General features: G+C 38.8%; 1 protein-coding gene across 2 annotated transcripts in view; it reads left to right on the top strand.

Moving 5' to 3' along the window:
• The window catches only part of Casd1 (CAS1 domain containing 1), a 35432-nt gene extending 18236 nt beyond the window's left edge, over positions 1 to 17196 (top strand). For both annotated transcript variants that reach the window (XM_026787531.1, XM_026787532.1), the window contains 8 exons: positions 3174 to 3293; positions 4261 to 4417; positions 5667 to 5746; positions 7913 to 8014; positions 9587 to 9727; positions 10221 to 10298; positions 14827 to 14919; positions 15759 to 17196. In XM_026787531.1, the coding sequence (XP_026643332.1) occupies positions 3174 to 3293; positions 4261 to 4417; positions 5667 to 5746; positions 7913 to 8014; positions 9587 to 9727; positions 10221 to 10298; positions 14827 to 14919; positions 15759 to 16016 (1029 nt within the window). In that variant the 3' untranslated portion in view covers positions 16017 to 17196. The remainder of the gene's footprint in view (positions 1 to 3173; positions 3294 to 4260; positions 4418 to 5666; positions 5747 to 7912; positions 8015 to 9586; positions 9728 to 10220; positions 10299 to 14826; positions 14920 to 15758) is intronic.
• The last annotated feature ends 2499 nt before the right edge of the window (positions 17197 to 19695 follow it).

Genomic DNA, 19695 nt, shown 5'->3' on the forward strand with positions numbered 1-19695 from the left:
AAATGGTATGTAAAATTGATGACAGACCAACATGGTAGGAACCTGGAAATTTTCTGTAATAGAATTGCATTACTTATTACAAATAAACAAGCTTAACTCTAGTTCCAGCCTTAGACTTAAAGGTACTTGAAAGTTTGCTTTCTAGAGAGAAGTAAAGGTGATTGAGAAAGGTTAGCGTAGGTTTGACATCTGCATCAATACATGCAGAGCTGTCAGAGGAAGAGAGATGGACCTCGAGTATGTGCTCTGCAGCCCGACTCCACTGTGTTAGCCAAGCGGCCACTGGAACTAGGCAGAGCTAGGTAGAGCTGCAGTGTGCTGTTCAGAGGGGAGAAGATTGAGTACTACTGATTATAATCAGTTTACACCGAGTTCCCATTTGTCAGATTAGAAATAGTGAAGACTATTGCTTTTCCACTGAAGATATTAAAATGATAGTTTTAAAATGTTTTTGTTGCCAGGCGATGGTGGCGCACGCCTTTAATCCCAGCACTCGGGAGGCAGAGGCAGGTGGATCTCTGTGAGTTCGAGACCAGCCTGGTCTACAGAGCTAGTTCCAGGACAGGCTCCAAAACCACAGAGAAACCCTGTCTCGAAAAACCAAAAAAGAAAAAAAAATGTTTTTGTTAGGTAAATGAAATCTATTTATTAAAATTGGATTCATCTGTTTCTTTTAGCCTATAAAGGGCATGGAAGCCACTTTAGGAACCATTCGAGGGCTGACTTTAGCTCTGCTGAATAAGCGGCTGCAGAGAGCAGAGCTTGCAGCCTCTGCAGATAGTCGCATTGCAACTTTCGTGACACTGCCCTTCATAGCAGTGAGTGACCCTCTCGCAATGGAGTTGGTTACCTTAATAGAAGCATTTATGGTCTGGAGCGATGATGCAATGGTTACAAGTATGTTCTACTTTTCTAGAGGGCTCAAGTTCAGTTCTAGCATCCACATCAGGAAGCTCACAACTACCTATTACTCTAGGTTCAGGGGATCTAACTTATTATTATGACCTCCATGGGCATCTACATTCAAATGTACACACACACACACACACACACACACACACAAATCCTTTTCAAGTGTGTGTGTGTGTGTACATGCGCGCGCGCCCACGTGCTTAAGCCTGGATGTGATTGTCTTCACCACAACCAGGAAGCTGAGACAAAGTTGATTGATTACAAGTTTGAGACCAGCCCAGACCACTCTACCTCCAAAAGAACAAAATAAAATCTTCGACATATTCAAGCCCAGCATGGTGGCACATGCCTTTAATCCCAACACTTGGGAGGCAGAGGAAGGTGGGTCTGAGTTTGATGCCAGTCTGGTATACAGAACTAGCTAGTTCCAGGACAGTCAGAGCTACACAGAGCAAAACCTTGTCTTAAAAAAACAAAAATCAAAAAACCATCAAACCAACCAACGATACAACAACAACAAAACAACTTGAGATTCATGTAGGAGCTCCTGTCCAGTATATCAAGAGTGGAGTGGACGCAGATGCTTTTCTGCTGGCTAATTTCTGAGAACTTTTCTTCAGCACTAAATTTCCACTCTTTTTCTCTGTGATTCTGAGATTCTGTGTTATACCTTCATTGAGAATTTATTATCTAATTATGAAGTAAGACATTTAGAAGAAAGAACTAATGATGAAATACAGTTCACAAACACTGTCTGATATGCAGCTGATTTCCACTGTAGTAACACAGGAGGAAAAGCGAAGATAAGACTTTGAACTAGGTTCTGAGGAGGACAGGACTTGAGATCCTCCAGTGACTGTGGTGGGTCCTGAGGCCCTGAGCATGCTAGGCAAGGACTCTACCACCGAGCTCCCCCTGGTAGCCCTTGGTATGTTAAGTAATCACTTAGATGAAAGCCACACTGGCCTTGAACTCTGTGTATAGCCCAGGCTGGTCTAGACATCATACTCCTCCTGCCTTGGCCTCAGCCTCGCAAATGCTAAGATTACAGATACCACACCACAACCTCCTGGCTTGCAAATAAGATTCCAGTAAATGTAGACACATTTAGAGGGAGAGCTGAGGGATGTACTGACAGGCAACAGAAGATAGGAGACAAAGAAGCATAGACAAGACCAGTTTTAGGGAGAGTCTCTGTCAGTTTGGTTAGAGTAGAGGCTCTGCAGAAGTGTATAGGATAGATTGTAGGTTCGAAGGTTTGATTGATGTAGGGTTTGTTCTCAAGTAAAATAGCCTTTATGAAGGAAAGAGATACATTCCAAAATGCATGCATTTTAGGCTCTAAAGTCTCCTTAAGGCATACATTTAAGTTATTTCATTCTCCACAGAATCACTTGGGAAATTCACATTGTCCTGCAATGGCTCTCCCCGTTGTTAAGGCTGGATAGTTGCAGAGTTATCAGGTGGCTGTACAATCGAGCTCGTGAAGTTGAGTGGGTTTAAGGACTGTAAAGGAACGCACTGGTGATATCGTAGCCATAGTAGTTGCACTCCTAAAGGTGGAATGGCAGTGTAAAGTTAGGTTCCTAAATACTTGGAAATATGGTAACATTTCCTGTGGTTAAAATGTGCAGTGCTATTGAATCATCTTGGGTCAAAAATTAACCAGCTTAGCTAAAAAATAGAGCAATTATATTTTTCTTTATTATAAGGGGCAAGCTCATGAAACAGGAATGAGAAGTCCAAGCTCAGCTGTGTAGAGTGGAAAGGGGGAGGAGGTCAGAGAGAGAGAGAGAGAGAGAGAGAGAGAGAGAGAGAGAGAGAGAGAGAGAGAGAGCGAGCGCGAGCAGTAGGGCCACAGGGCATTTTTCTCCAGGCACCCAGAAAGCCACGCCCTAACTTGGTCCCGCCTCTTAAGGATAATTGACTGACAGATACCCCATCGCAGTATTTTAGTGTGAAGATGTAGTTCTCAGAAAACAATGCAGTGAGCACCTCCAGGACTTGGGCATGATGAAGAGGGCGGCGATGAGGGTGACAGGGAGTTCAAACAGATACTTTCCCAAAGATGGGCGGTGAGAGATAGCTTTAGTCACGATTTCATATGTCTAATCTAATTGTTTTGCTAAGTAAACTAAATATTATAAGTAGTCCTTTAGCCATTGCCAAGGGTAAGGGGTTTGTCTTGTTTACCTCCGAGCATCACGTCTCGACAGGCGTGCCGCGCCATCACATGCTGTCCCTGTTTGTTCTGTCCACAGTTCCTGCCAGTGTACATGCACATTCGGGTTCTAGTTGCTGCATATCTGTTTCAGACAGGATATGGGCATTTCTCTTACTTTTGGGTCAAAGGAGACTTTGGAATCCATAGAGTTTGTCAGGTAAGAATGCAGTCAGTTCCCTTCTTTCGACTCAGCATCCTTTTCTGTCTACCTGTTAAGAAATATAAATATGGTCATTATGAAATCCTGAATCATAAGGATTTATGAAATCACTTTAAGGTTGTTTTTCTGTGTTCATTGTGTAGTAATTTGAGATAATTTAATCGTGATGGAAGGAAAATACAACCTAGAAGCACATATAATAGCATCAGTGATCAGAGGGTCACAGTGGTGGTCTTCTTCAGTTTGGTAGAGCGGTACCGACTGAGCTGAAATGAACGTGCTTTTTTCCCCTGCCTGAGAAGAGGATTAATACTTACAGACCTTCTGCTTTCTGCTAAGCAGTTCCTAAGCATTACTTAGTGCTATTGCAACCCTGAGATATCATTTTTCATGATCATAGGTGAGAACAGAGGCTCTGAAAGGCCAATGCTCTGCACAGGGTCATAGAGTCAGTGGCTCAGGACTCACGAGAGCCTGCTCACAGGCTACATGTTGTTAATAAATTGAAACTCATATTTGACATGGCTCTAATGAAAGTCACAGGGACTTTTTAAAACTTAAATGATTCTGCTCTGTGCCTCTGACACCCATCCATCTTTTCCCAAATGGGTAAATCAGCATCAAGCAGGAGATGAATGGACACCTTTTTCTCGAGGCAGTCCTACCTCTGCCTGTGTCCCTAAGAGACTGGTGTATGATTTCTTTCCCTTTATTTAAAAAGATGACAACTATAGTTACAGGATAGTGCAGGCTGGTTTTTTCCTGGAATTTTGTTAGTGTAATAATGCATAGGTTTTTATATTAAACTCTTCAGTGACTTCAGGACAAATAAACCTTGGGGATTGATAAAATATACTGGTATAGTCGTTACTGAGTCTTAGCTGTGTTACTGTATTCAGGGAAGTCTGTCTTTGCTTTTCATGTATATCGGGAATGAAAACCGTTTTCTTCTCCATTTTCATAGGTCTTATTTCGTCTCAATTTCCTGGTTGTGGTGTTATGTATCGTAATGGATCGACCTTATCAATTCTATTACTTTGTCCCCTTGGTCACCGTGTGGTTCATGGTCATATATGTCACATTAGCACTGTGGCCACAAATAATCCAAAAAAAGGCAAATGGTAAATAGACTGTCTTACTGATGTTAATAAATATGTTCTTTCAGTGAACTGCATTCCCTATTGCTGATAAAGGCTGTTTTTTTATTGAAGACTGTAGATCATTAAACTTATGTGTGGTTTTAGCATTTTTGTTTTAAAACTATTTCTAAAATAATACAGGCAGGTAGCAGATTACAGTATATCTGCTGTATAACACTGCAGAATACTAGTTTACATTTCTATTGTGTATTTCCCTCTCAATAGTAAGGCAGTTTTCAAACAGCAGAGTGGCAGGAGTGTAAGGGAGGCAGAGCAGTCACCTGGGGCTGCGGACTCTTCCCACGTTGTACTTCAATACTGGCAACCCTGTTTTGTGTGGTTGCTTACATATGTGGACAGTTTGAGCAAACATTTACTTGCAAAAGCCTCATATGTCAAAGTTTATAGTTTGTTTTCTACACAACTGTTTAGGAATTATCATCAACCTATTGTATATGTAAAGGACCCAGTTACTTCCCTGTAAGATTGTCATTTCCCAACTCTCACAGACTCTTACTGATCTTCTTCAAGTAAGGCACAGATGTTTCCCTAGTTCTTTCCCAGGACCAAATCATTCAAGGGAAATCTTTTGTTCCTTTAATAAAGAATTTTTTAATATTAAATCTGTATCTGACTTCCAACTTAAATATTTTCTCATTGACTTCTGTTAAATAAGTGCCCAGGGAAGTTTCAGTGGAACCATCTTAAAATTCATAAGTGTCTTTGGACACTCTGTAGATTTAGAGTGCAATTTCCCTACAAAACTTAAGCCATTTATGAAAATGCATAAACGTGAACATGTACTTTGAAGTATGCATATCTTTTATGTTAATCCTAGTCCATTAGGGAGCTTATACTTCTTGGAACTTTATGATTAAGCAGAGTTCCTTAAGCTAGTATTTAACATGGGTTTGAGCATTGTGTTGAACATAGTTTTCTGCCCTGTTGAAACATCCAGTAGCGAACGGATGTAAATGCGTCCAAGAGGCACCTCTAAGCATGCATCTATAGCAGACACGTGGCAGGCGTGTGCGTGGTCAGCCACACACTGCAGCCTGTTCCTCACAGCAATGCTCCGCTGATCCCCTTTGCTCTACCTTTGATAAATGCCCCCAGAGACATTTAGATATACTATATGCAAGGGTTATTTTGAGGAACATGCAGGATACAAAAACATTAAAGTTTGTTAACAGAAATTATATTGTTTTGTAAGTTGCATATTTTCTTTTAGGAAATTGTTTGTGGCATCTCGGCTTGCTGTTGAAACTAGCTTTTTTGCTGCTGTGCATCTGCTTCTTGGCATATTCTCAGGTTTGTATGGTCTTCGCAGCTTGTCGATTAAGAGTTTAAGTCTACTAAAGTGTGTGAACATGGTTAGAGCCTTTCTTAAGCTTTGTTTTTAATGACTGGAATGAAAGTGTCACTCTGTCTGACTGCTCAGTGGAGTTCTTTTGAGACCCCACCTACTTTGTTTTAAGAGCAATTTTAAGCTCTTCCTCTGGCAATTGTTCAAGGTCCATTTTACTTGACTTTGATCAATCAAATGTTTATTGAACGTCTCTTATGAGACATACCCTACACGAGGATTCTCTGGACGGAACATGCAGCTTAGTTTGTGCATTCTTCATTGCACCACACTGCAACTGGATTTTTCTGTAAATGAACAAAGTTAGTTTGAGACAGTTAATAAAATGAACTTGGGTGTAGAGGGTTTGCGATGTTTTGTGTATTTAATTTAAAAGATTTTGGTCATTTTTATACATCTGACTTTATAGCCTTTATTTTGATGGTTTAGATTTTCTGTAGATTCAGCAGAATGGCAGTGTTTTCTGCTGGTTAAATCCTTCAGGCAGACATTTTATTTGGGCAGCATGATACTCAGAATAAAATATCTTAATTTGAATGTCTATAGTTTTGACATAAGCTGCAGTTGACACACGGTGCTAGGTTTTGCATAAAGCAATGTTAAGTGCAAATTCCCGTTAGGTGTGTTTGTTATGTGTGGAGTGGTCTGTGAGCTAGTTCTGCAGAGCCTTTGGGGGCGGGGTTGGAGCAGGGTTGTTAGGCCTTTTATTCATACTGTCATACTTAGAAGCATTTAAGACATTTTTTTTTTTGGCATGGCATCCAGATTTCTTTTCCATGGGAGATAAATAAAATAATAAAACAATGGGGAAATGCATAAAGAAATACGTAGCAACAAATACCCAGTATTCTATATGTACGTTCAAATGGAAAAAAAAGGAAGCTGACCCATTATTAAATTAAATAGTTAGTGAGAGTAATGAAACCTCCCCAGCTCTGGGTCAGTGTTGACTCGGGAACAAGAAAAAAGAAAAAATCTTCACAGGATGTCAGTACCCAATAAAACTTCTTTATTCGTGATATAATAAATAATAAGTTTCAATTTATTTGTAAAATTTTAATTTACAAATGCATTTATATATAGCTATCCTTCTTATATGAGGTGGCCAAGATCATATGTTTATATTTAGTATGTTATGTTATTTATCTGCTCATATCTATATATGTGTTTATATATGTATAATCCAGGAGGCTTTTATCAACTTTTGATAAGAATGAACCAACATTGTCTGCAGAGTAGATTTTGATACAACTCTGTTTTATATGCAGTTGAAGTTGTGCTTAAGATGGAAACAGTTGCATTTTGTTAAAGTAAAGAAATTCTTGATGTTTTCCTTTGGGTTTTAGTAATTATTTTTCAGTAATCATTTTTTGTGCTGTCACAGTAGGTCTAGTAATAAATAGGACATTCCTTAGTAGAGGGTGCTGGCATTCTTTAGTCAATACTGAGGATTTGTTCTCTTTGAAGGGCTTCATTAGTGTGCAGGAATGTACCTAAAGACTTTTGCCCCTTCAGTCCCAGATTTTCCTGGCTGTCAGATTAATAAGAGGGTGCCATTCAATAACTGGACAGAGTAAAACTTGAAACTATGTTTCAAAGGCGGTAATAGCATTGGGATAACTGACTGAGCGAGCAATCCAGGGGACTGTTTCTGTTCTAATCGTTAGAAGTAATTAGGGACAGCTAGAGGAAAACAAATTATATTTTCACTTTAACCATTCTTTTGGTTATTCATATCATATTGGCTAAAACATTTTGTATTTTTGTGTCTGACTAGTAAATGTGAGCATTTTTGTGTATTAAATCGTTACTCCCCAATAAAATGGTTTCCTAATTACTAGTTTTTGTTTTTTTCAAAATTTTGTTTTTTAGTAGCTTTCGTGTGGAGGACAAATAAATTTGGAACTAATTGAATAATATTTATTTGCCATAGCTAAAGTAAATTTATTAAGTGAATTTCAAATGAAGCCATATTTTAAAAATAAATTGAACAGAGGTTTAAAATGTACATGTGCTTTGTGCAACTCTATCAACAAATCTGTATCTTTCAGTGAAATTGCAGAGCAGACGTTGATTTGCATTGTCTTAACTGTCTGGATTCCTTTTCTTAGGGTGCATTTGAGAAGATCTTTTCTCTTTGGCCACTTTCCAAATGTTTTGAGCTGAATGGGAATGTGCATGAATGGTGGTTCCGATGGAGGTTAGACCGTTACGTATGTATCTGCTTTACGATATCTCTCTGCCTCAATGATACTGTTAGGAAATTAGCTGTGCTTTTGTTTATTTCTGCTCAGTTTTAGAATAAAGAAACACGTTGAGAGTAAGTTAAAGTAGACTATACACATGCATGTAAGATATTTTCATTGTTGTCTGTAAAGTAGCCTTTGACTGACAGTTGTTCATATATATATATATATATATATATATATATATATATATATATATTCCAGCATCAGAAAGTGTTCATTCTTGAGTTTCATGAAATGTTGATTTTGGGAAGTGTGTGTTAGAGAAGGACATACCCTGAGCTGCCAAGAGTTTTCAATCCGCTCTCAAATCTAAGATTACTATTATACAATGGGGTTATATTATACAAAGTTGTGCAATATAGATTTGGTGATAGACATGTAAAGCAGCAGCAGCAGCAGCAGCAGCAACATACTGGCCTACCTATTCCTTGCCCTTAACCTGAAAAGAAAGTGCAGACTGTCTAGCAGAACACTCAGTTGATGGTCATTACTTTACCCTTTGCTTTTTTTTTCTATCTTTCGCCATCTTTCAATATGCTTTCTGGATAACTATTCAGTGCCATGCTTGGTTTCTAACATCTGTGTCGTTTATTGCATCTCTAAGCCACATACGAATACAGTGTCCCTGCTGAAGTCTCTAATGGAATCTGCTCAGATGTGCTTATCTTCTTCTGTTTTGTCAACTAAAGCAGGAACACGATAGCCTGGTTGACTGCTGAACAACAAAGCATACTTCTTATAGTTCCAGAGACAGCCAAATCCAAGTTCATGGTGATGGCAGATTTAGTGCTGGGTGAGGGCCATGGGCAGCCCTCACTAGGAATGCTCCCTGGGGTCTCTTAAAAGCACTAATCCCACTCATAAAGGTTGCACCCTTATGTCCTGACTGCTTTCCACATACTCACTTCAAATGCCAAACTCCACATAGGAATTCATTTTCGACATTCAAGAGGGTTTTGTTATGTGGGGCATGGGGGTGGGAGGCAGCAGAGGAATGCAAAGACCAGTCCACTTCAGTGACAAGTCACATTATGCCTAGTTATGTCTTTTTTTTTTTTGAAAGCTTGTGCTTTCTGCTCCACCATGTCGGGTTCTGAGAGTAGTTTCCTTTTAAGCTTAAGATTTAGCAGTGGTGTTGCTGGGTTTGATTGAAGGAAGCTGTGTCCAGTGTATTTCAGTGTTTTGGAGACTGTATGGGCTTGGTATGTTTAAATTGTTGAGGTTAGGGGTGTAGGCCAGTGGAACAGATTGTGTTCCTCACGTAGAAGGTGCTGGACTCAGTCTCCAACACTTGAAAAGATCAGTGGTCTTCCCTCCCCGCTGCCTAGGCTGCTTGCTCTCCTGTTTGCATTTTGAGCAGTACTGGCTTTATTTGACTATCAAAGTTTGTTCTTACAGTTTAAGCTCTTCATGGCAACTTTAAAGTTGTCAGCTTCTAGCCCACCTACTTCTATAAATACATTTTAAATAACCAGGCATTGTTGCTAGTGTTTGAGAAGTGACTCTTCAAAGCAACTTTCCCTGTGTTGTTTGCAGGTGGTGTTCCATGGGATGCTGTTTGCTTTCATTTATCTGGCTTTGCAGAGACGACAAATACTTTCTGAAGGGAAGGGGGAACCTTTGTTTTCAAACAAAATTTCCAACTTTCTATTGTTTATTTCAGTAGTCTCTTTCTTGGTAAGTTTCAAAATGTAAGTTTCTAATTATCTAAATTATTAATTGATGATAGGGAAAATTGGCTGATAGAAAAACCTTAAAGAAATATAATCAACTGATTTAAATAAAAACTAAAATTTTTTACTTTATTGTTTTGAATTGGATATAAGTTCTAAATATAATGTACATATATAAGTAAAGTATGGGCAGTAGCTGAGTCTAGTTAGATTGGAATTCAAAAGCTACAATCAGTTTAGGAAAACTTATTTCATCTTCTCTGTGATGTGAAGAGCCAGCACTGTCTGGTGACGGCTGGATTCCCAGATGCGCCAAATCTCTGTCCTGTCTCCTAGGCATGTTCTCATGCTTAGACAGTTGGTCCTCCTGAAACAAGCAAAGAAAGCCTACAGAAAGCTTCTAATGATTTTCTTTATCACATAGGGAGCTGCTATGTTGTTTTGTGTCTTTTAAGGGTCAGCTATTTTGTGATTTGACCTGTACATTCTTGTTTTAGACCTATTCCATCTGGGCTAGCAGTTGTAAAAACAAAGCCGAGTGTAATGAGCTCCACCCTTCTGTTTCTGTGGTACAGGTAATTATCTTTTTTGATTTTTCTCTATAGCCCGTACTGGCCTCAAACTCATGGCCCTCTTGCCTCGGTCTCCCGGGTGATAAAATGACGGCTTTCACACTCCACTCCCAAGAGTTATCTTGATTAGAGAACTTTTCACTTCAAAGTTTCTGTGCAAATATAGTCTTCAGAAGTGAAAAGATGAAAGTTCAAACCCCCGAAAATTCAGGGAAATTACCTAACCATCTGAATTTTATCTTCCTTTACAGTAATAAAGATATTAAAATCACTATCAAAGTCTTATTTATAGCTCATGTTTGAAAATTATATAGCCAAGCATTTGTAATTGGAAAATGTTAATTCCAGGACTAGGGCAATGGCTCACTTGGTAAAATGTTTACCGTACAAAGCACAAAGATTTGAGTTCGGTTCCCAGCACCATATAAAAGGTCATATGTAGCAACATGTGCTTAAAATCCCAGCTCTGGGCAGCAGAGGCTAGAGGATCCCTGGGCCTTACTGGCCAGCATGTCTAACCAAATTGGTGAGCTCCATGTTCAGTGAGACACATATCTCATAAGAAGAAAATGAAGAGCAGTTGAGCAACACACCCAATTTCAACCTCTTTCCCATACACACACATATTCATATTTGCAAACATGCACATCATACACAAAACATTTTAATTCTCTGCTCATAACTGCTTTTATTAATATTTACTTGAATTTATTTAATTTTATTTATTAGTTGCCTACCTGCTAAATACCTTATTGATAATTAATGATTCAGTATTAAATATGATGACACCCTTCCTCAAGAAATGTATGGTTTGATGGAGATGTGGATCAGTAAACATTAATTCATTTATTTAGCAATGTTTTATATTCATTTAATAATCTTTTGATTCTGCATGTTAGATATACCAGTGATGACAAGATCCAGCACGTTTTCTACTCTTATGGAGGGGATAATATTCTATAACAAATTATGTTATGTTATATGTATATATAATTAATAATGAGTACAAGGATCTCATACTTTATGAGAATTTAATAGAGGGTGGTATATGACATAGCTGGAAGACAAACAAATGGGTCAGGGATCATGGATCATTTCCCTGAAAATAGACGGAACAAACAGCTGGGCAGGCCCTCTAGTGAGAGGGAACATGGCACAGTGAAGGGACGTAAAACAGGCCATTGGGCCTGGAACTCAGAGAGCCAAGATGTAGAAACGTGGGGAATGGTGCCTGTAAGGGGAGCAGAGTCTGGCGAAGACTCAAGCCGGCTCTACAAAGCAAATGGTCAGTTGCAGGTCATCATAGGGCATGATCATCAGTGTGGGGACAGTTGGTATAGATTGCTTTGAAAGTGTGGGCGTTCTTCCTAACCTTCACTGATGTAAGGGCAAGGTTTTTGAAGGAAATCGTCTTAAACTTTGAAGAATAAGTAGTCTAGCACAGAGAGGCATGGAGAGCTTTTGGAGTGTCTTCTCCTAGATCCTAAGTGTTCTTCAGTGTAGAGACTGTTGGATTTATTCTCAGCTTCTGTGTATTCTGTAGCACCAAATAGGTGAGAGATTCTCTAGGCATGATTGGTAGTCAAGTTTCCAACGCTGTCTTTGAATGGCATTGCTATTGCTCCTGCAGGCAAGAGGACTGCTTACCGATTGCTCTTTGTACAACTTATGAAATGTCAGTGCTGTGACTCACCGGATGAGAGGAACATTAACACTCATAATATACCAGGCAGAACAGTTTAGAGAGAGAAATCAGAGAGTGGCTGCAAGCAGAATAACATCAGCTCCTTCCTACTTAGCCGCCCCCTCATGCTTGTCTATCTAGTTACCTTTGTTGTGAGAGCCGAGCTTCTCCCTTGTAGGGTAGAAGAGTGGACTAGGAATATAAATTAAAGCAAACATTAGTTTTATTGACTGCTTCTTTTTAAGGATATTTGTTCCACACCGTAAATGTCAACAACGTCTAAGAAATTCAGATGCTATAGCAACATTCTTCTGACCAGACTTCATGCTTGTTCCTTAGATGTGGACAGAGGATATATGCATGTGTCTCATGAGAAACTGGGAGAATGACAGATGACAGACAGAGAGATAAATAGATAATCACTGAGTACATACATTACATATATGTCTAAGGGGATTATTTTAAGATTTTAGCCACATCAACAATTCCTAGTATTTGATTTAAAATATTTCTCAGCCTAACTCATGAGAAGTTTTTCTTTCCTCATTTCTCTCTCTCTCTTCTGTCCTCCCTCTGTCTATTTCTCTGTCCTTCTCTACCTCCTTTCCTCTCATTCTATATATGTATGTATGTATGTATGTATGTATGTGCATATATATATATATAGAGAGAGAGAGAATTTGTGTGAGTGGGGGGGGGGGTCTGGCAGGCACCAGACAAGTACATCACCATTGAGTGTAACCCCAGCCTGTGCCAATCTTTGAATCTGAGCTTTGTGGTTTTGCCCATCATCCTTGATAGGAATTTTCAGCTGTGACTAGCTATGGAACAGGTAATTAATCATAAAGAATGTATAAAAATGATTATAATAGCAAACAGGAAGTTTTAATGTTGCCCCAAGTTTAAACATTATTATATTCACTTGACATTAATAATGACTTCCCAAACTTCAACTGTGCTCTCCATGGTGATTATTTCATTGACTTTTCTATTTTCCTTATTTATCAAACATGATAAAGTACAGCATTTCAGTAGGAAAAAGGGATGTAGTAAATGTTGGGAATGGTGGATCCTAGATCTAAGGAGAGAAAGTGCTCTTCCCGGATGTCCAGTTGTGCAGCCTAAGGGACTGCATACATATGCATCCATATGTCCAGTACTTTACATGACAGCTAGTTATAATGACACTTTACCTCTAAATGTGCAATGCTTATGCTGTTAACCCTATAGAAAGCTTTTTTAAAGATTTCCAGTGAGTGCCTCAATAAACACCCATGCATGTTTTCATATTAATGCTTATATCTCCTTTTTAAAGCTCCTCCCCATCTGTGTTGCTGATGAAGCAGACCCAGTTAAGTGCCTTTTCTCAAGTCCTAGAACTGGCACAAACAGGCCCTGTTGGTAGCTCTCTGATGCTATTGCCCAAGTATCCTGCAGCTAAATGCCTGAGAGTTTCTTCTGGCCAGATTAGCCAGATACCTCCTTTCACTTCCTTATTCTTATCTCTCCAGAGAATTTCTGCATCCTTTGACAGAGGCATGGGATAAACATCACTCAATAGGAGTTCTTTTCTAAAGTTTAAATGGATGTCCCAACCCTTTTATAAGAGTAAAATTTTGAGGGGCTGGAGAGATGGTTCAGTGGTTAAGAGCACTGCCTGCTGTTCCAAAGGTCCTGAGTTCAATTCCCAGCAACCACACGGTGGCTCACAACCATCTGTAGTAAAGTCTGGTGCCCCCTTCTTGCCTGAAGAACAATGTATATCTAATGAATAAATAAATCTTTAAAAGAAAGAGTAAATTTTGAAAAGATAATGATGAAAATGTAATCTCTCTTTTTTTTTGAAAAAGCATACTGTCTTGCTTCTTTGAAAGGCAGATGAATTTTAAGGATAGTACTTAATAAACTGGTTGGTTATAGGATATGAGACTGTGATTTGGAAGTTTCAAAAATGCCAGGCTCTTCCCCCTTGCACATAGAAGATGCAGGAAAGGGTGTCAGCTAGGAGCCTCCAAACCGGAGATTATTTTGGAGTAACAATCCAGAGAGAAAGGTACTGCGTGGGAATGCTGTGTGAGATGCCACCTATCAGGCCTTGTGGAGGGCACCTGATGGTTTTCATGGCCCTGCTGCTCCCATACACACATCCCTGGCAGAGCAGGAAGGATTGTATTCACTGTGACAACATACTCAAGAGAACCAACTTACAGGAGGCAAGACGTGCTTTGTTTCGTGGCTTAATTGGTTTCAGTGGAGTTTGTGGGCCTGAGCATTTCTGGGCTGTGCTGAGGCAGAGCACCATGGAATGAATGTGGTCTGTCAAAGTTGCTTGCCCCGGGGTGGCTAAGAAGCAGAAATAGAGAGGAAGGTTCAGGGACAAGGTTTACTCTTCATATCCTCATTGACCTACTTCCTCCATGCAGGCCCCAGCCATGAGCTCATCGGTGAGTCAGTCCATTTTAGGACTTCATATCCAAAGCACAGATGGGAATTTTGAATATGTAAAGAAAAAGAGTGGCCATGGACCTGGCAGATACTTTATGAATAGAGCAAAAGTACATCAACTTTCCATAGAGAATCTGGTGGTGGGGAGCAAAGGGTTAATATGTTTCTGTTATGCATAAAGTAAAACATTTCTGTCTTACATTACCTCAAACCATCACTATGCTTCAGTGTACAGATCAAGTGTTGAGAAACCCAGGTTGTATACACTCTAACCAAAATATCCTGCCAATATTTATCAATTAAAACGATATATCAAATTCAAGAATATAAACAATGAAGTCATCACTTTATTCTTTTAAATAAACATGCAATGATATTTACCTTTTTGGTTTTCTCTTATAGATTGTAGCCTTCATCCTGATAAGGAACATCCCTGGATATGCCCGTTCTGTTTACAGTTCATTTTTTGCTTGGTTTGGGAAAATTTCACTAGAGGTTGGTACTCTAATATTTTGCTTTATCACAATCAAGTGTACGTGTACATGTATGTGTGTGTGAATGTGCGAATCTGATGTACTCCTTTCAGATCAGAGTTATGTCCCATGTATTTGAACATAAATTTGAACAATCATAAAGCATTTGGGATGCTTTTAAGTCTTATTTAACAGTAACTAGAGGTCAGTGACTATCAGAACATCTTCACATTGCTCTGAGCTTTTCAGTCCAACTAAGAAGTAAGAAGTAAGCAGAAAAGTATCAACCAGATAGAAATCAAGTCACACCAGGGAGATTTTGACTTTTTGTTCTTCTCCATAATTAAATACTGCTGGAATTCAGCTCTCTAATGTTTATTGTAGTAAATGTAAGGTTTATATGACTGGACACTGTTGGAAGATATTCAGATTCATTACAGTCTGAGCTATAAAGATAAAATTATCTGCAAAATCAATTTAAGCCACGGGGTGTAAAGCACACTCTGCAGATTCTGAATTTTGTTATTTGAAATAAAATGCTTTTGCACAATTCATATTACAGTTATAATAGATACTTCATAGAGTATATTTATGGAGTTACCTTCTTAAATAGGGCAGGTAAGTTTCTCCAAGTTCCCTGGTCAGGATTCTCTCATTTTCTGTTGTCTCCGTTAGAAGAGAGACGGTATAAAGCAACACACTGCACATCAGGCTTCCGGGCCATTATGAGAACCCGATGGGTCAGAAAAGCCTCCCAGAGTAAAGCATCACCACATATTTAAATTAGGGACATTTGTGACTTGCTCACTAAAGCTCTGTGCACACCTAACGTCAAGTGTTTCTGCTCTGCTCTGTTTCCAGCTGTTTATCTGTCAGTATCACATCTGGCTGGCCGCAGACACGAGGGGCATTTTGGTACTCATCCCTGGAAACCCTACTCTCAACATCATTGTCAGCACTTTCATCTTTGTTTGTGTGGCCCATGAAATTTCTCAGATCACTACTGACCTAGCGCAGGTCCTTATTCCTAAAGATAACCCATCTCTCCTCAGAAGGCTGGCATGTACAGTTGCATTCTTTTGTGGACTACTCCTCTTATCCTCCGTTCAAGACAAATGAAGACTCTCGGCTCCCAAGATCCTGACACCAAACTCTTTGGGCTTACTTTGCAACTGCCTGGAGGGGAAATCATCTGTCTGGAAATATTAATGACTCTGTAAATATAAACATTTGACAAGGGGATAGTGTTGTGATGTCTGTTAACTTCGTGTGATTGTACGTATCAGCGCTGCATATATCCAGTGTGAGCCAGGATGCATCAGACAGGAATGTATGTAGGAAAGACTTTTCTACTGGATCTGTGTCTCCGTTCATAGGTGATTATAGTTGACATATGAAGGCAGGGAAATGATCGATTTTCCAGTAAACATATATGTAATTTAATTAGCTTAGTGATGCCACTGAGTGTTTGCTATCCCCTAAGTTTGTAGTAATTGTCCCATCTGTGTCTGTGCTCATGGAACTGCTTCTCTGAGAACTTAGTACCGAAATGGCCCGCAGGTTCCTTTCTGTCACGCCTGCAGTGATGTGGAGTGAGAATCAGTATGTCATTAACTCGTTTGTATTCATATCTGCTGTGTGTTTCCGATGTGACTTTTTTTTCCTAGCTGTGGTTTTCAGGTGTGTAAGCCTAAAGCTCTGTACATTTTGCCCTTCACAGAGCTGTTCTAAATCTCGGTGACAAGGTTTGGTCATTGTGGATGTCATCATTATTTTTAAAAAGGCCGAGTGTTCCTTCCAATCCGAGACTCTTCTATCTCTTTTCCCTTAATTCTAACAAGATAACAAGCTACCCTGTGTATCCGCAAATGTTTGCTGGCCACTAATTAAGTATTGTATATTATTTCCAATCTTTGGAAAGTCCTTTATAGCCCTTTGGTTACTGCCTATTATTCCCTTCTATTTTTTTTTTAAATATTTATCAATCTGAACCTGTACAGCATAGTGAAGTTTCAAGTCCTTTGACTGAAATGTATGACCTAGAATTGTAAGTACAATAGTGACTTTGGATAATGAATGATTTGTTCAGTTGGTTTTTTATAACCTGACTGTTAAACGTATACATTTATTTATCTCTTGTACAGATCTGATTATGATTTTTAATGTATGAAAGATTGCACTTATTTGCTTTTCTCCTGTGTGTGGTAAGATGTATTTTCTGTTCACAATGTGTGACAGTAAGGAGTAATTTAAACAGTAAATAAACATTCAGTGGATGCTTATTTTTGTATTGGCAAAATAGCAAGTCTTGGGTGTGTTTTTTTTTAATGATTTTTATTTCAGTTATCCTCTTTATCCAACCCCTTTATATGTAGGGATAAATCACCAAGTTCTAGCTGAGAGTGAATAATTTAGTTATTAGGGCTTGCGATGGTAATCTGTCTTCCAACCAGGAAATTTAAGAATTATGGTTTATTTCTATGTTTTATTTAAAAGTTTTATAATTCTCCAACCTTATATGCTATTGATACATTCCCACTAACTGAGAAATATTTATTTGACAGAAATGTGTTTCCCTGTTTCTCTGTTCTTCTGCCCTTCCTTAATCTTTTGACATTTCCCAGATAGACAATTGTAATGATTCATTGCTCTGCCTCCTAGACGGCAGCCTTGTAAGCAGAGACTCGTAGAGTTATAAATCAAAACCTTCCCAGCACTGTGCTCACATTCCTCTTGCTCATGTAGCTTGCCAATGAGCAGAGAGCATTTTAATTTAGCTTGTACGTTTTATCACCTGAAGAAGTCTTGCTGATGGAGCAATTGAAAGAGAAAGATGACCAGTTCTTTCTGTGGTTTGCAGGCGACTATGTCTTTCAGTAATGATGCCCAAGAGAATGCCTGGTGCCGAAGTTTTTCTCTTCTATTTGGACTCAAGCCTAAAACTTAAGCGAAAAAGTATTATTTCTTCATGGCATTTTTTTAAGTTGCAAGACACTTTTAGATAGCACTATACGTAAGAATATAATAAAAACATAATGGGTTTTTTTATATATATTTATACTTGAAATCCATCATATTTAACTTGGTTTAGGATGGCATCTGTGTTTGGTAAAGAAAGTGTTCTTTCTGCTTGTTGTAGATGCTGACTTGCTGGGCATGCCAATCTTCATAAAACTGCTTCTGCATGCTAGCAAATAGAGAGGACCATTCTCAAACTCAAATTGTCTCTAGTCAAAATCGCATGCAGGAAACCATTCTGCCTCCAAGCTGCTTTCCTACTCAATTTTCCATGCCCGCCCTGCTTCTTGTGGCAAATCTTCCCCTTGTGTCCAAGCACATTGCCCATCTCCCTGTATTAGAATGGATTGTTTGTTTTTGTGAGTTAATAAATGATATTGATATGCCACTATTCCATCACAGCATAACGCTACAATTTCTTTAATGGATACATTTTTTCCTTCATAAATTCTTTATTTTCTCAAGGCTAGAAAGCTTTTAAATGTGATAAAGTTAACTTTAATAAGCATATCAACTTATTACAAGATTTTTCAACTTTTACAGATTTTTTTATAAGTAGATGGTTAGATGGATGGTGATGATTAGGTGGAGAGAGGGAGGGAGGGAGGGAGGGAGGGAGGGAGGGAGGACAGAACTTCATGTGATAGACACTAAATAAGAGTTAATATTATCACAGGTTCTTGCAATTTTCTCAGAGAGAACCCCTTCTCCCCATCTTTGAAGGTTAGTATTTTTGTCAATTTAGGAAATGTTAGAAAAACTAAATTGACATTTTTATGTTAAATGTTAAATTGCATATTAATATACTAATATTTTTGACATACAGAAATAGCTATTTCCTATTGTCCAACTTAACAGCTTCCTTTGTTTTTAAGGATCTAGATGGGTTCTAGTTACCTGAAGATTTTATATTGATAATTAATTATTCCAGAATTTATAAGTTTGGTCATATTTTGGGTAGTTTTGTAAGGATTGATAGAAATTTTAGACATAAATTTTTTAAAAGCAGTGGTAAATATTTGTATTCAACAAAATTTATCGTAGTGTTATGTGTGATAGGAATTAAAAATATTCTTAAATTCCCTAGAAAAACCATGAAACAGTAGAGAGCCCTCTACTCTCATTCCTCAAGAGCCTAGCTCAAAACTTCTCACTGAGCTGGAGTTCACACATTTAGGCTAGACTGGCCTGTCTCCACCTCCCCTCTGGCTGCGGCCATGGGCACACATCTCTATCTGGATTTGAAGCGTCTAGCTGACTCCCTAGAGCATATGTTTCTGAAGACAGCAAGTTTCCTTTTCATTCACCGATTCTCTTCTAACCACTGCATCCTTGCTTCTCTGAGCACATGGTCTGCTGACGTCACCGCTCAGTCAACACTGCCAAATCACACCCAGTCCTGATCCTATTTTTGAGGTAAGAAAGTAGGCGCTAAGAGAAAATGTTTCTCTTAGGGACAGAGACAAAGGGCTGAAGTGATAACTTTAGTTGGCTTTTACAGTGTTAATTACAGTACTCTAACATTTTAAACAGGTAAGCAGTTTGTATTAGCATGGGGTCCTTTGTGTTCCCAATGGCAAATTCCAGCTAGAACTGATCACAGCCTTTCTTGCAGTGTAGAGCGCCACCCCTTCCCTCCCTACCATTCCGTCTCTGGTCATCGCCTTTGGTTGTTCCTTCTTAAAGTAGAAAATCTTTTCTTTGAACTTAAATATCCATCAAAACTACGAAAATAAAAAAGAAAACTATTTTTTGAAATACTGAATTTTTATGAAAGCCA

This window comes from Microtus ochrogaster, linkage group LG10 (assembly GCF_000317375.1).
Source record: "Microtus ochrogaster isolate Prairie Vole_2 linkage group LG10, MicOch1.0, whole genome shotgun sequence".
Classification (NCBI taxonomy): domain Eukaryota; kingdom Metazoa; phylum Chordata; class Mammalia; order Rodentia; family Cricetidae; genus Microtus; species Microtus ochrogaster.